The sequence below is a fragment of the Mytilus californianus genome, unplaced genomic scaffold (genome assembly GCF_021869535.1).
Source record: "Mytilus californianus isolate M0D057914Y unplaced genomic scaffold, xbMytCali1.0.p SCAF_6, whole genome shotgun sequence".
Lineage (NCBI taxonomy): Eukaryota > Metazoa > Mollusca > Bivalvia > Mytilida > Mytilidae > Mytilus > Mytilus californianus.
The window spans coordinates 76848878-76866883 of NW_026262712.1; the positions used below are offsets into that span (position 1 = coordinate 76848878).

The following is an 18006-nucleotide window of genomic DNA, read 5'->3' on the forward strand; positions in this document are numbered from 1 at the left end:
AGAAAAAAGTACCAAAACTCAAAAACTTAACTTTGACCACTGAACCATAAAAATGAGGTCAAGGTCAGATGACACCTACCAGTTGGACATGTACACCTTACAATCATTCCATATACCAAATATAGTAGACCTTCTGCTTATAGTAGCTGATATATGGACTTGACCACGAAAACTTAACCTTGTTCACTGATCCATGAAATGAGGTCGAGGTCAAATGAAAATTGTCTGACGGGCATGAGGACCTTGCAAGGTACGCACATACTAAATATAGTTATCCTATTACTCATAATAAGAAAGAAATTAACATTACAAAAAATGTTGACCTTTTTTTCAAGTAGTCACTGAACCATGAAAATGAGGTCAAGGACAATGGACATATAACAGACGGAAACTTTGTAACATAAGGCATCTATATACAAAGTATGAAGCATCCAGGTCTTCTAGCTTCTAAAATATAAAGCTTTTAAGAAGTTAGCTAATGCCGCCGCCGGATCACTATCCCTATGTCGGGCTTTCTGCAACAAAAGTCGCAGGCTCGACAAAAACCAGTTATCCAAAGGAAAATGCACTAGGGCTGATTCATTAGAACTACATACGCCACAGGGAAGACATTTCAAAATCAACCAATGGTGGGTGTCAAATACAGTTCATATTATGAAATTCTAAAATTTCCTCTTTAGGTGGTTATCCCATTTTCGAAGTGCCTAACCATGTATGATTGAATTAAACAACTTCAAGATAACCAAAAATAAACATTTACAAAATCATAACGAATACCAAAGCCAGGGGCAAGAGTGCCATTTTGTTTAAGAAAATTTCACATACTCCATCATTTTATTCCCAGACACTGAGCTGACCAGTCTTTGCTCTTGCTCCTAATTGCTGAGTGCTTTGCAGAGAAGTAGCAAATCAATATTTTAGTCATTTGCTCTACCCAGCCAAAGATCAAACTGGGGCACATGAGAGTGCAGGTCCTTATTGTTTCAAATTATATTGTGATTTTGATATATGTTGCATAGTATGTAAAACCCTATATAAATATAAGCAGGAAATGAAAAGTTACCTTCTTAACTTCAAATCTGATATTATCACAATATTTGGGGAATTTAATGGGAAAAAAATAACTTGTAGTTGTACATAAATATAATATATATATACAGAAAGTGAAATGAATTTTTCAATAGGGAAAATTTTACCTACCGGGTACTTGTTAAAAACTGGTCCTATTGGTGGTTGAAAGAGAATAAGGTCAAAGTACTAACTGCATTGATTTTCTGCTGAACCTTTCAAGTAACTTCTTCTGTTTCTCATAGACCACTTCATGTTAAGCAAGAAATATGAGCAGTAAATACAAAGGAGTAAGTTAGGTAATGGTCATATTTGGCTCCTAATATTAAGTTAATTGTCTGAAGATAAACATTGTTTCAAGCAGATGAAAAGACATGTAAAGAAGTTAAACAGAACTTTTTTGGTGTAGTTTTTGTTTTTAAAAAAGCTTAATATTTGCAACCCAAATACATCAAAAGTAGAGATTTTGATGAACATTGAAAAAATCATCTGGATATCTACCAAATTTAGGCCAAGGAACAGAGCACAGGCATCGACAAACTAAATATTCAAATCAGATATGTAAAATGTTACAATAAACAATTATTAAAAGATCTTTCTTGGTTATGCATGCACTCTATGTTTCCAGTCCAAAAAAAAAAACAATGGAAATTTACCAGTTTTCTTTAATTTTCATGGATAACCAATATTTGGGCTATTTGTGACGTCCTGAATAGAATGCTTATATATAAATTTTCAGGTATATTTCCTACCTTGTCAATGTTTTAACTATGATGCTTTGTAATATTTGTCAATAATTCCTAATTTGAAATTTAAGCTAGAAATAAGGGTCATTTTAGAGCCTTATCGAATCCTACTCCTTTATCTTTTTTACTTTATATCATTAAAATATATACAAAATTTTTTTAATGATACAATTTGCCAAAATACCACAACTTCAATGTCAAATGTTTCCAAATTTCTTTAAAAACACAATTGTCACTGGAAATTTCTATTGGACCAATCTCATATTTTACGTCCTTGACTTAAAAAAATTCCTCCAATTTCCAACCCACTGAAGACTCAAGTGTAACAAAAGAACGTCAAAGGAATATATTCAGTTTCTCCATATTGCTTCAGATGACCATGACCTTTGACCTTGAAGTTGGGCAAAATTCAAGCACTCCCAACCACTAAGCGGATAACATTTAATTAAGAACAGAGGTCTAATTATATGCCAAAAAATATTTTTGTAGGTATCGGAATTTTTCAGAAAGATTTGATGCAAATCCAATAACATATTGTAAAGAAGCATTTTCTTAATGTCTACCATTTTGATGTTTAAATCATTTGTGTAATCATGATAAAGGCCCTTAGTATTCTTTCAAAATGAAACAAAAAAAGAAGAATAACTGAAGTGAAATCATTTGATTAACTTTTGAACTCTTTTTTTTGTGTTTCCCCCATAAAAATCACTAAAAAAATGATAGCAGTGTAATCAAACATAAATATTATTTGTACAGAAAGCAGCCTTCTTTGTACCATATATTGAACAGTGAGACAAAATGTCCAAAATTCAGTGCAATTCAAATCAATTCAGTGAATCATTACCATTCTAATGAGAATAAGAAGAAATAATGAACATTTTTTTGCTTAATCTCCCAAATCATGCTGCGACTATTATTGGGAATTTACACCTGTCAGACTTTGAAATTGAAAAGTGTCCAAGCATTTCCAAAAGCCAAGCAGTGGACATGGTTCTGATGAACCCTAGTTGCAAAGCTGGACCTTTTCTGATGCCTTATAAGAGTGTTATTGAGGAAGGACATGCTATTTGTCCATCTACAGTAATTATCCTCAAAGTTCAATCCAGTGAACAAAGAAGGCCACTTATAGTACGAACAATATTTAAATGTTTTTCATATACGCCAGAAAACAACATATCATTCCAATTTGCAATATATATGTCCATCTTCAGACAATTGAAATTGAACAGGACATTCTTTTGATAAATTGCTTAGTAATTATAGAATTTTAGAAAAGAAGGTTGCTGAAATCCACAAGAAGTATAATAATACTCCAATACTTATAGCATGTATATTTGAGTTAAAAGGCTGAAATTCTCCATGTAAGATTTAATAATTTTAATATTTCATCACATATTCACTAAAATCTAGATAAATGTATTTCATTTGTTTTTCTTTAATTGTTTCATTTTCTTTTTTATCTTTTTATCCACCTTTGTTTCATTATACCCTGTCAATGAAGCATAGCCTTCAATATTAGACATACTGGATCCTTTAAATGCAGTTTGTAATTCCTTCATAACTTTTGGTACCATAGGGATACCTTGTCCTGTCTCTGTTGGACTCATTTTACTCCCATCAAGTAAATTTTTCTCACTGGATTTTGATTGTCCTTTTTTCTTATTTTTCTTTCTTTTTCTTTTTGATTTCTCTTTATTTCCTTCTTTATTTGCTAAATCATTCTGTTTATTTGAACTACAGTTATCACCTGAAGTTTTTATAGTTTTATTTTTGTTTTTCTCTTGTGACTTTTTCTTATTTTTTCTTTTCTTTTTCTTTTTGTTTTCTTCTTCTGAAGTCAAATTCGAAATTTCTTTGGGTGTATCTTTTTGTTTATTGAAATGGTCATCCAAAACAAATTCAGGACAATGTTCTTTTGTGAAGTTACCTAAAGCATTCATTAATTTTGCTTTCTGAATTCTTTTATCAACAAACTCTTGATCATTTCTATCTTTGCTTTTTCTCTTCTTCTTCCTTTCACTTGCTCCAGTACTTTCATCACTACCAGTAAGTCTGTCCCTTAAATTTCTTTCGGTCTCATTCTGACCTTGAACTAGTTCCTCTAAATGTTCCGTTTTGTCTTCCTCTGAACAAATCTTTCGCTTCTTTCTCTTTTTGTCACTTGTACTTGCTTCAACTTGTTCCTCTGTGTTCATATCCCTTTCATTTTTACTTAACTTAGATTTCTTTGATTTTTTTACATCATTCTGGCAAGTTTCAACCGCATTTTCTTCAATTGTTTGTTCTTTATCAACCTTTTCATGCTTTCTTTTCTTATTTTTCTTCTTTATGGACTTTGAATCTAACTCTTCATCACTACTTTGAAAATCTATCTTTTCTTCATCGCTGTTTGATTTGCTGTCTGTACTATCTTCATCTATACCAATCATAAAACTTACACGTTTAGATGATGAATTGCTGACTGAATCATCAGAAGATTTGTCATCCAGAAAACTTGCATTTTCTTTATCATGACCTTTCAATATAGAATGTAATTCTGGTTCACTAGAACTTCTGCCTTTTTTTAAAATTGTCATTTTCTTAGCAAAGTAATCTTGAATGCTCTGTTCACTGTTAACTGTAATAAATCCACCTTTAACTTTCTCCTTGGGATCCATATCACTTTCGTTATCTGGAATTTCCTGTAATTGAATAAAAATATTTAATATTCTATGAAATTTGAATATTATACCTAGGTATAAAGGATGAAAATACAAAGCTGGAAAAACTAAATCAATTGGAACATTCTACCCAAATTATACATCTGCATGTTAGGATTGAACAATATACAAAGTTCAATTTTTTTGCAATAAACCAAGAAGGAGTAGCTGAAATGACTAAAAGTGCAGGAAAACCTATTTTTTTAATTCAAATTTCTGTGATCAATTGGACATTTTTCTGGAAAAACTCAATTAACAAGAAGCTCATTTTCTTATTAAGATACAACAATGTATAAGCCTTATGTTAAATATCCAACAAACATGCAAGAGGGAAAACAATGACCAGATGTATGCTGGACAAGACCAAAATTGTATATTCAAATGTGCCCAATTGCCTATGATGATGTTTTAATATCATGATCAATTTATCTGCAGTAATAGTTTCTGTTCATCTCTTTATATTTTCTTGCACTGCATTCAATATCAACAATAAACTTCAAATGTTGACTCATTCACATTGTTTTATCAAGAGCCACTTCACTGTGACAGCTTACACATCATACTTTATTGTGCATAGATTTATTATGAGTTAAAACAAGAATATCAGTCCATAGAACACCCCCAGCTTGAACTATAGATTTCCTTGTTCAGTGAACCATGACATCAGGGCCAAAATTAAAATTTGTATATAATTCAAAAAGTTCACATGATAATGAACATGTGTACTAAACTTCAAGTTGATGTGACTACAATGTCATGGTAAACCAACTTGACCAAACACTTAACCTAGTAAGGGCGGGCGAATGATGAAATAACGAACAGAAGGATACAGACCAGAAAACACATAATGCCCCCACTACTATTGTATGTGGTGTATAAAATCCTCTTGAGTACATTTCACTCATTATGAGAACATCTAGATAGTTTTCTTATTAAAAAATTCCGATCAGTGTAGAATTTGCAAGTCAATCCTTACTGAGCCTGTGGTATCTTCTGTTTTTGTTGTACGTCTACCAAATATACAATCAAGGTCTTGACTGGATTTTGCAGAAAGGTCTTTACCTTTTGTAAACTTCTGGTAACTGAAATATGACAAGATAAATCACTATGAAAAAAGGTAGAGAACATGATGTCATTTAATTACCAATCAAATACCATAGAAAACTTATACTAATGGAAAATTGTACACATTTTAGCATGTTTGCCATATCATCTTCAAAGCTATTATTAATATCACAAATAAATATCATTTTATAAGTACAAATTGACTCTGGTAATAATAAAGTTGTAAATAGTTTGTTAATTCACAGAAAGTTTATGTACATGTTTCATGCTATTTGCAGTGATTTGTCATCTGAGAAATTATTTTTACGTTCTTTTTTAATCTGTAAAACACAACTAAACACATGTCAAGAAACCTCTTTTACGCAACAATAAATAAACCTATGCAATTTGTTTGTATTACATGTACTGATTTGGATTGGACAATATCATCTTTTTTTCACTAAAATGGCAGATCTAAAAATTAATTTAAAAGACAATTATCAATTTTTATACCCGTCTACATAAATATTAGCATTAATACGTTTGTTACAAGTCATTTCGTCATAGGAACAAAAATTCAATTACATGTGACATCATTTGCTAGTCGGTACTCATGCATCATTTGATGTTTTGACAAGAAAAATATATCGAACAAGTGTAGAAATTTTTTAGACTCTGTAAACACCTTAATCAATTCATTTTATTACAAAACATTTGTTTTGTATTTCTTAGGATTTTCATACTCGGTTGTTTTTTTAATTCTTGCCTTACTCAACATTGTTACAAGCGACAGGTGCTTTTTGATAAAACCAATAATGATACATAAAATCTGGAAATTTTCCAGATGACACAAACCTATTTTATCATTTAAATAGAAATATCTTTTAACAAACGAGATTATAAAATAATTTCTCAGCTTAAAAACAAACACACTTACTGTACACGACTTTTCGATGTTTTTGATTTGTTTTCAAGACTAGATACTTTATCAGTATCATTCTGTGTGTTAGATTGATTAAGGTTGGCTAGGAGAGCATTAAAGTCATCCTGGTGTGCTATCCAGTTATCTACTTGACTTTTAGAACATCCAAGACCTTAAAAAAAAAGACATTAAAAGAGATATCAATTTTATTATGTCTTACATCTTAAAACTGTAGAATTCTTTAACTGTCACATAAGATTCATGTGCGCATAAAAGGGTCTTACAAAGTAGACACTTTCCTGACCACCAAGCTTATACTTGTAATTATGTACTTTGCAGACCAAAATTTGTTCATGTTGGAAAAATTGTTTTCGTTAGGTTTTGATGTAACAATATTTTCAATGTACTGGCAGTATGGCCCGAGAACACAGTTATTTCGTAGCGTATTTATTTTAGGCAATAAATTCAAATTAAAAAAAATCGCACCCGTTCTATCTCAAAAAGATTTTTACAGTGTAGTGTACTACTATTGGGACAAATAATATCAAAATTATAGAAAAGTCTACCTGCTCTAAGGGGACGACCATTTGATATTCTGGGGGGGGCCAGGAGGATTTGTTTTTGATCGGTTTTGTAAACTAAGAGGACAAATTATCTATTTTCTGCACTGTTGAAGCAAGATTTTTCATTTTCATTAAAGCAAGGGACTGATTATTTATTTTCACAACTATATTTATAATATTTGAAAACATACAATTTTTAAATTCATTTTTTATTATAAATAATACATGAATAGTCCAATCATTATGTACCATTTAATCAGAATTGATCATCATCTTCTGTAGAAATGAATCTTCTGAATTCCCAACTGCATATACATGTATTGCATACATACAAGATATTAAAGTTTGGCTGTAATTAGTGTCTTTTAAAAGTATTGCAAAAGCATTTATGCCGAGCGGAGCGAGGCTAAAAAAAATTTGAAGGGTTTTGGAGCCGCTGAAGGCCCCAAGTTGCTATAGAACTAATGATGCAAAATGTGTTTCCCATACCCTTTCTTAATCTGAAAATGAAAGTTCTGTTTTAATCATTTTTTGACAATATTTTGGTCTCAAAGCAACATGTATAAATTCAGTGTAAGACTTAAGTTTTTAGAAACAACATCAAAAGACAAAGATAAAGCAAAAATTTAATTCACATAGTTAAGTATGTGGCTGCTGTTTTTTTTAAACTCTTGATCAAGTTAATAACAAAATTACTAAATTACAAAAGGAATGCAACACTAACAGAATACAGAAGGGCAATCAATGAACAAAAGACAAATAAATAAGAAACATTGATCCCCAAAAAACAGAAGCTACGTCTGAGGGAGAACAGAACTTGCTTCTTGCAAGACACTTGCCGTGAAAACAATTTGATATGAAGACAAGCTTTTGGTTTTGAAATTTCCTACATGAGGCATTTGCCTGAATGTAGTTACTGCCATATGTAATAAAAGTGAGTTCAGTGTTCCTGAGACAATAAACCTCAAGTTAAATGAAACCCATTTTTCAGACATTTCAAGTATTTTAAATAATATTTATACTTTTATTATTCAAAGATTTGGGAAGTGATTCCCGATTTTTTTTGAAAAAAAAGTTGAATTTTATGAAGAATCTGGTGCAATCTCATGCTCTCAAATAGACCTGCCGAGTTATTTATTTTTAATACATTGCAAGTCAGGTTATTTATTTTCAAACTACCACAGAACAAACCATTTATTTTTTGTGATTATCAAGGCTGAGTTATTTATTTTCAAAATCCTCCTGGCCCCCACCAGAATATCAAATGGTCGTCCCCTAACTCAAAATATTGACAATTCTATGTTAAGGGGGTCTAAAATTCAGTTTGACAGCTTCAGACATACTAATTTTTGACTTTTTTAACTGGACCAAATCATTACTTAACATAAAGATTCAGCACCCAAATTTTTTTAACATGTAATTTCATCCCCTTACTTAATATTTTATGCATAAAATATAAAGAAATAAATTTGGAAAGTGTATGAAAAAAATTCGCAAGTTATACACTGTCCACACTAGGGACTATATGTGTAGACAACGAAAATCAAAGGACCATAACTGTGTCCTCGGACCTAATACGATTGTCTAAGTTGTTTTTGTACCCAATGTTTGAGTTGCTTATATTTGTTTCTCATGTTACTAATTCAAGAGTTTTTTCATTTTTTTATAAAGTGGCTGTCTAATTTTCATTAATTTACAGAACAGGATAGATGAAACTAATTGTCATGATTGTTGCAGCTGTATTCCATGTTTTTTACTGGGATGTTGAAAAGGCTCACGGACTAGTTGGTTAAGTTTTGCTTTAAATTCTTGCCAAAGTTCATCAACAGTATGTGTGTTAAGCTTTTTTTGTATTGTATAATTGAGGTTATTTACTTTTTTTTTTATTGTGTCCCAGTTTGCTTTGTTGTAAAATGGTGCATTCCTTGGTGTCTGCTTTAGCTAAATAAGACATCACATCAAAGCTTTTCTTAATCCAATTTATATAATTCCATTATAATTTAAAATAAATTTTGAACAACCAACAGACAAAATTAATTCTAACCGTGATTGTCGTTTTTCAGAGATACTTTTACATGATCTACTAGCCCGTCTTCTTTTGCCCCAAGTCCCTTTCCTTTAGACCATCCAAACTTCTCCAACATCTTCTGTCCAAATTTAGATTCATCTGAAATATTTCAAGAAGTTAAAATAAACAATTTATGTTGGTTTTTGAAATATAAAATTAAACTGCTTATTATCTAGATGCACTGTCAATCAAAACAGTTCACTACATTCATTATTTGAGGGGAGTTCCAACTTAGTTTATTTTGCAGGAAAGGAACAAAAAAAAAAAACACAGCGAAATCCAGTTCAGTTTTTAATAAAGAAGATTTTCCAATTCAGATTTTAATTCATGAACTGCCCCGTTTGAACTGGGGTCATTTGGTGGGAAACTTGTCATAGGACAATGTGACAGAAAGATATTTGCTTTGTGACATCAAATTTTCCGCAAAAAAGCACAAATCGGAGGATCATGTATTGATTGGACTACCTGATAACTCAGCCCATAACAAACCTGGACTATAATAAAATCCACCTCACAAAATCAGCATGTTAGTTAAATTGCAAACTTCGACTACTAGAAGACTTCAAAGGGAAAATTCACTATTTTTTACTTATAGTTTAAATATGTTCATTATAACATAAAACACATATTCACAAAGTTTTATCACTATATCATGTATATGTGCAGTAATAAAGAAGAAAATCAATAATTAATAATTTTTTTATTGACTACTTCCTGTAGTACGTGGCGTTAACTCCTGGTATTGCATGTGGGAATTTAAAGTACAATCATTTAAAGTCTTGGTCTTTAATCATATTTTAACGTAATCTTTAGCGCGCTGATGACTAATTTTGAAAGCTAATTACCATCTGCTAGTAAGAAAATAAAACGAACAGACATGCAACTTTTTACATTCATGAGATAAAATTTTCTATATTTACCGTATATATTTCGATTTTTTACATGTTGACAGCGCAAAAAGTAAATCTTTTATTTTTTTTTTTAAATTTACTTTTTCAACGAATATGGTGAAAAAAAAATAGAGAATATAACTTTAACTGTAAGGACAATAAGACAGTCTATTATAAGTCACGGTATGTTTTGACCCTTAATTCAAGCAAACATTTCTACGCTAGGACTATGTTAATACAATGTGTATTATTCCCTGGCAAAACCCGTGGAAGGCTTGATAAATGAAATGCTTTGCTGAGCGCAGCCTTATACGACCACAGTGGTCGAACCCTGAACAGTTGGGGCAAATTTGGACACAATATTCAAGCTTAATACTATCTGAATTTGGATTGTGATAAAATTTATGACATAATATAGGTTTCTGACACAAAATAAATGTGGTCAAAGATCTTACAAATCTAATGTGCAATACTGTGCAATTGAAGATTTCTTCTTGAAACTTTTCAAAAATTGGAAATTTTTGAAAACAAAATATGAACCCTTTTCAAGTAAAATGCTTCGCTGAGCGCAGCCTGATACGACCGCAGTGGTGGAACCCTGAACAGTTGTGGCAAATTTGGACACAATACTCAAGCTTGATAGTATCTGAATTTGGATTGTGATAAAATTTTTGCCATAATAAAAGTTTCTGACTCAAAATAAATGTGGTCAAAGATTTTACAAATCTAATGCGCAATACTGTGCAATTGAAGATTTCTCCTTAAAATTTTTCAAAAATTTGAAATTTAAAAATGTTGAAAAAAAAATACGAACTGATTAAAAAATATTGGAAACCCCCCCTTTCAAACTTTTTGAATCCCCCTTGGAGCATTAATCATCAAACTCAATCCCAGTCTTTCCTTTGTAGTATGGAACCTTGTAGTACAATATTAGAGAGATCCATACACTTTTATTTAAAAACATAAGTTATTGTCTGGAAACTTTAAAAATGATTGTTTTGGCTCTTTTTTTGCACTTAATTCCTGCATGTTTGGGACAACTACCCCCAAACTCAATCCCAGCCTTCCCTTTGTGATATGGAACCTTGATGTACATGTACAATGTCAGACAGATCCATACACTTATTACACAAGCTATTGTCTGGAAGCTACAAAAATGCTTGTTTTAGGCCCCTTTTTGACCCTTAAATCCTAATCTGTTGGCACCATAACCCCCAAAATGAATCCCAACCTTGTACTTGTGGTATTAAACATTGTGATACAATTTCAGAGCAATTGAAATACTTATACTCAAGTTATTATCCTGAAAGTAGAAAAATGCTTGTTTCGTGTCCCTTTTGGGCTCCTAATTCATAAACGGTTGGGACAATCATCTGCCAAATAAATCCCAATCTTCCTTTTATTGTATTGAACCTTCTTAAAAAAATTTATAGAGATCCATTCACGTAAACTAAAGTTATTGTTCGGAAAATGTGTTTTCAGTTGATGACGATGCAAACGACATCATAGCACTATATGAACCCATACTAAATTTTGCAGTTTTATATAAATTGCTATTCAAAAGATAATGGAAAATTAAGCGCATATTTTAAATTTAAATTTGCTTTCAAAATTTCCAATGGACTTTGTAACCATAAAAGCCCATTTAAATACATCATAAAAGTATAAAAATAGAAAATGACATCATAGTCATGGCTAAAATGAGAAAACCTTGATCAGCAAAATTTAATAGTAATATCTAAAAATAAAATTCCTTTGTCAACATATAATATAACTTCAAAAAATAAATGTACAGCTAATCACTTCAAGAGATTACAACATTTCTTTATAGGTGTCAGACCACCAATTACTCCCTCTAATTTAGAACGTATGTAAAAGTAGCCCTACTCTGACACAAAATAGTGCTTTTGATGTCCTTGTTTACTTAAACTAACCAACAAATTTGCAGAAATGAAACTTTTGGTGAAAGAGAAATATATTGAGACCATTTTGAGCCAAAATTTACTTGTCTATGAGTTTGCATTAAAAATTGAGGATTAATGCACTCCATAGTATACTAATTTAAGATTTCCAGAAAACCAGGGGTTATTTTTGGAGTACCTCTTTTTGAAGGTCAGTTTTTTTCTTAGAAGGCTTTAAATGTATGTTGAAAATTGGCATGCAGAAAGCTGATACATGTACAATTCAGGATATACCTGGTTTCTATGAAGTTAAACTTAAGGTAAAATATTTAGAAAGCTATGAAAATTGCAAAATTTGGTTGAACAGATATAAGGGATATTTAATTGGTGGTCTGACACCTTATAATTTTCCATTTTAAATTGGTTATTTCTGATTTATATGTAAAAGCAAATAATAATAATATGGTTTGAATAGGTCAATTAATAATTTATAAGTTCTTAGACAACATTCATTCTGTGTCAGAAACCTATGCTGTGTCAAATATTTAATCACAATCCAAATTCAGTGTGTATCAAGCTTGAATGTTGTGTCCATACTTGCCCAAACTTTTCAGGGAACGACCTCTGCGGTCGTATCAAGCTGCGCCCAGCGGAGCATTTTATTCTATTCGTAAACACACATAACTCTAGAACAGTTGTGTGTAAGTTTTATAACATTTGGTTGATACAAACTAAAAAAATCAGCATTTTTTATGTTTATAAAGGGACATAACTCAAGAATGGTAAAAGTGTTGCCACCAAATTTCGTACTTAATCTGTATTATGTAGTAATAAGCATTGTGTATAAGTTTCATAACATTTGGTTGAGGCAAACTAAAGTTAGAAAACGGAAACAAAAAATTTGTACTTGATCTTAGTTTTTTGGTAATGAATATTGTGTATAGGTTTCATAACGTTTGGTTGGGGCAAACTTAAGTTACAGAATGCAAACAAAAACTTTTGCAATCTTTCGAAATATAAAGGGGCATAACTCAATAATGGTTAAAATGACACTACCCAAATTCAACTTGATCTGTGTTTTATCACTGGAAGTCAAAATTAAACATTGCATTGTATAAAGCATTGATTGTAGTTGATTCAACTATAATCATGGACAAAGGAAGATAACTCCAATTTTAAAATTACTTGACATTTAGAAGAAAATAAAAATTTTGCAATTTTTCCATTTATAAAGGGCCATAACTCTAGAACAGTTAAAGAGACGCCACCAAATTTCAAACTTGATCTGTGTTTTTTGGTAATAAGCATTTATGTATAAGTTTCATAACATTTGGTTGAGGCAAACTTAAGTTAAAGAACAGAAACTAAAAATTTTGCAATTTTTCCATTTATAAAGGGGCATAACTCTAGAACGGTTAAAGTAATGCCACCAAAATTCAAACTTGATCTGTGTTTTGTGGTAATATGCATTGTGTATAAGTTTCATAACATTTGGTTGAAGCAAACTTAAGTTAGAGAACGGTAAACTAAAAGTTTTGCAATTTTTCCATTTATAAAGGGCATAACTCTAGAACGGTTAAAGTGACGCCACCAAAATTCAAACTTGATCTGTGTTTTGTTGTAATAAGCATTGTGTATAAGTTCCATAACATTTGGTTGAGGCAAACTCAAGTTAGAGAACGGAAACCAACTTTGGGACGTACGTACAAGGGTAAAACTTAATGCCCCCTCCGCTACGGCGGGTGCATAAAAAAGAAGAAAATTATGACTGATTTCAGTTAATATAGAAAAGTTACCACTTGTTTTCCCTTTTCTTAAATTTGTTTCATATGCAAGACTTATTTTAATGAACATGACCTATGACAACAGCTGAATACTGCAATGTGTACAGTTGACACCTTTTTAATTACCTTTAAACTAATTACAAACGGGTGTACAGTTGACACCTTATTAATTACCTTTAAACTAATTACTGGAGGGTGTACTGTTGACACCTTTTTAATTACCTATAAACTAATTACTGGCACTTGTACTGTTGACACATTTTCTATCACCCATAACACTAATTAAGAAAATAACTACCTGTAATTACATGACATTGTAATTAACCAAATGTCCACTGACTTCACAACTACTGGGGCTCTATGTGTGATATTGATGCTTTTTGTGTACTTTGTTTATCTTATTATATAGTTCTAAGTTATCAAAAAATTACATATAATAAAAGTTTGCACATAAAACTCAGGCTACCTGTTTGATGTGATCATTGTAATATTATTACCCTTTATCCTAATTAATCCATTTAAAAAAGCCATTAACTGTCAATCAAAGTTTACTTTGATTGAAAACCAATTATGAACACTAGAGATTAAACACAATAAAAACATACACACACACACACACACTCCAACCATTAAAAAACACCAGTTTACCAACATGAAATAAATTGCTTCGCCGAGCACAGCTGGATACGACCGCAGAGTTCCAACCCTGAACAGTTGGGGCAAAAATGGACAAAATATTCTCGCTTGATACAGGTCTGAATTTGGATTGTAATTAAATATTTGACACATAAATGATAATAGGTTTCTGACACAAAATAACTGTAGTCAAAGAACTTAGAATTGGTTATATGATTTGAATTTATATTCAGTTTTTTGCTTTTGTGCAATACACTATGCTGTTGCGAATTGACACCCACCCCCCTCCAAAAAAAAAAAAAAAATAACCCCCCCCTTTTTTTTTTGCTTTTGTGTAATACACTATGCTGTTGCAAATTGACCCCTCCCCCAAAAAAAAAATAAATTTGAAGAAATTTTCTTTTTAATTTCTGAAATCTGAAATGAGAAAAAATTGTCACCTCCCCTCACAATTTCTTTTTTACCCCCCCCCCCCCCCTTTTTCCCAAAAAAATTCTTTCCCTCAAGATCAAGATATGGTCATAATCTCAATTCAAATTTCCAATGGAGTTTGCAACCATAATTACCCATTTAAATACATCATAAGTCTTAAAATAGAATATGACATACATAATCATGGCTAAAATTAATATTCCTTACTCAGCATTTTTAAAAAGTAACTTCTAAAAATAAATTGACAGCTAATCACCTCAAGACAATACAATATTTCTGTATACATAATTTAAAAGCAGTGTAAAGGAGGTTATCCAAACAAAATATAGTACTTTTTTTCAATTGTCCATTAACCATGTGTTAACCAGGAAACCCTTGTTTTTCCCACTTTTTTGCCCCTAATTCCTAAACAGTTTGAGCCATAACCCCCCAAAGCCAATCCTGACCAGGGCTTCCAAAATTATTTTTAGCCAGCCGGACATTTTATATATTATCCCAATTTTAATCCCTCAAGACAAAATAAACAAAAGGCAATTATGGTAATCAGTTGCCGAGTTGGCCATCCCAATGATTGACATTCATATGACATAAAAAAAAAACTTTGATTCAAATTCGAAGTTCTGACGTAAAGTGTTAAATTGGCAGTGCATCATTCGAAGTGTGCAACATCGGCGTACTTATATCTGCCTTAGACTCTTTATTTGTGCAAAATAATGTTGTCAAAAACTTTACTTTCGTTTTTAAATCTAATACCAGATGTTATCTTGACAATGTTAAAACATGGACCAGAGACGGATACGTAAATTCCGTGTACGTTTGCAAAGCATGAATGAGTGGAAGTAGCTCTTTCTACGTTATTTCTTCAAGAAAATATTCGAAATAAACATGAGATAAAGGTATCAATGACAATTTAAGCATTTTTTGAAGAAATTAGGATGCATAATTAAATTTCACACCTGCGCACACGTGTACTAGTTCGAACAGAGACATGTCTCTAGGTTCAAACAACATGGTTATGACGATTTTTCATTTTCACCTTTTTAATTTTTTCATCAAATCATATTTGTGAATGTATTTCCGATAATTTAAATCTTTTTGACTAAATTAATTAGATGCAAACCGCTGAAATGTAAGAAAAAAACTTTGAATAGACCGATCAATGTCCGGTTCAAAATAGTTACCTGTCACCTGAACAGGTAAATTTCAGCTGTTCGACAACTAATTAGCCTTGATTAAAATGAGAAGGTATTAAAGCAGGGGTTGTTTTGATAGTACTTAATGATCATGTCACTTTTATGACCAGAAATGTGTGGCTGTTAAAGGCAAACGGTTGGGTCAAAAAGATCGCGAATTATGTTAAAATGACCGTCTTTTAAGAAAGCCTTGAAAACTAAAGAGTAGATGACCGTTTCATGCTTTGCCCAGCCGGACTTTTACTGGACATTATACAAATGTCCGGAATATATGACCGTTTTGGAAGCCTTGATCCTGACCATCCCTTTGGGGTATGGAAACTTGTGGTATAATTTCAGAGAGATCCATACACTGTTCCACAAGTTATTGTCTGGAAACTAGAAAAATGCTTTTTTGGGCCCCATTTTGGCCCCTAATTCCTAAAGGGTTTGAGCCATAACCCCCCTAAGCCAATCCTAACCATCCCTTTGTGGTATGGAAACTTGTGGTATAATTTCAGAGAGATCCATACACTGTTCCACAAGTTATTGTCATGAAACTAGAAAAATGCTTATTTGGGCCCCTTTTTGGCCCCTAATTCCTAAACTGTTGGGACCATAACCCCCAAAATCAATCCCAACCTTCCTTTTGTGGTTATAAACCTTATGTTTAAATTTCATAGATTTCTATTTACTAATACTTAAGTTATTGTCCGGAAACCAAATGTCTTCGGACGACGACGACAACTTCGTGATACCAAAAAAAATGACATATTAATTATTTCAACATTTATAAATCAAGATATTTTTTATTGAAGTTTTTAATTTTTTAAAACAAAAAATGCATTTGAATCTTATTTATCTAAGGCATGCTATGCCTTAAAACTATTCCAGATTCACAGGTTTGTCTGTAGTAATATTTGAGGTGTAAACACAGCCATTTTAGCCACAAGGTCTACATGAACCTTAAGTTAAATAAAAATAATGTAGAAAAACAGTAAAACCACAATATACAAAACAGAGTTTGTTCACTTTAAATCTTTAAATACTGATGGTAGGCCGTTTGTATTATTATTATCCCAAATGAGGGATATCCCTTTCAGGTTCATGTGGACCCTTTGGCTAAAATGGCTGCAATTTCACCTCATTATTTACTCGGAGTACAGTCGAATCTGTGCCTCTGGAATTAAATTTTTAATTTCAGGCATAGCTTGCTCTAAATAAATAAAATTCAAATACATTTCCTGTTTTAGAAAATAAGAACTTAACTGGATTTTGCTGTGCACTTTTTTTTTTGTCCTTGCAGAAGATGATAAAATTAACAAACAGTTGAGAATCACTTGATAGTGGGTCTCATCGGGGTTTAAGCGTAAACTGGGCCAATTTTTTTGTAAGCGTGACACGTGAAAGTCAAATTATTTTGCGCGAAAATGGGAAACGAAGTCGGGCAGGAGACGTAAAACTAAAATTACAAGCGCTATCATGAATGATTTTTCGTACCAGTGTGTATAGTAAATACCCTTTGACAGAAACAAGTGCCTGTGGTGAAAAACACAACCATTTTAGCCAAAGCCAAAGGGTCCACATGAACCTTAAGGGATATCCCACATAATAATCCTTATCATGTAGTTCCTGAGAAAAATGCGACGAAAAATATTCATGGGACGGACGGACGGACAGACAGACAAAGGTAAAACAGTATACCCCCCTTTTTTTAAATCGGGGGTATAATTATAAATTTATTTCCAACATAACTTCAGGAACACGTGGTGAAAAACAGTTCGTTCTTTATTTTGCGTCCCCGTACTTCTTTTTTTTTTTTGCCATTAAATGTGGTGACGAACCATTAACTTTGACAATTCTTCAATACACCCCGAATACCTTTACTCCAGGTTGAACCTCTTGGGTCAATAGATAGCTTTTGTTTTCTTCGAGGTTCTGCAAGCATTGACATTTTGTGTATTGCAATCTTTAACTTCCGGTATTATTTTTAGATATCGGATTTTTGATTGGTCTACTGCAATACTAAATAGTATGAATAGTCGTCTGTGTACTGCATGGAAAATGACCAATGTATTCCA

General features: G+C 31.9%; 1 protein-coding gene across 1 annotated transcript; it reads right to left on the bottom strand.

Moving 5' to 3' along the window:
* Window positions 1–3176: 3176 nt before the first annotated feature.
* LOC127704871 (PIN2/TERF1-interacting telomerase inhibitor 1-like) lies at window positions 3177–17955 on the bottom strand. The gene is made up of 5 exons (XM_052209101.1): window positions 17807–17955; window positions 9087–9209; window positions 6495–6651; window positions 5490–5595; window positions 3177–4495 (listed from the first exon to the last, which is right to left on the bottom strand). Exons 1-5 carry the CDS (start codon window positions 17877–17879, stop codon window positions 3236–3238), a joined length of 1719 nt encoding a protein of 572 aa, XP_052065061.1. The 5' UTR covers window positions 17880–17955; the 3' UTR covers window positions 3177–3235.
* Window positions 17956–18006: the final 51 nt, after the last annotated feature.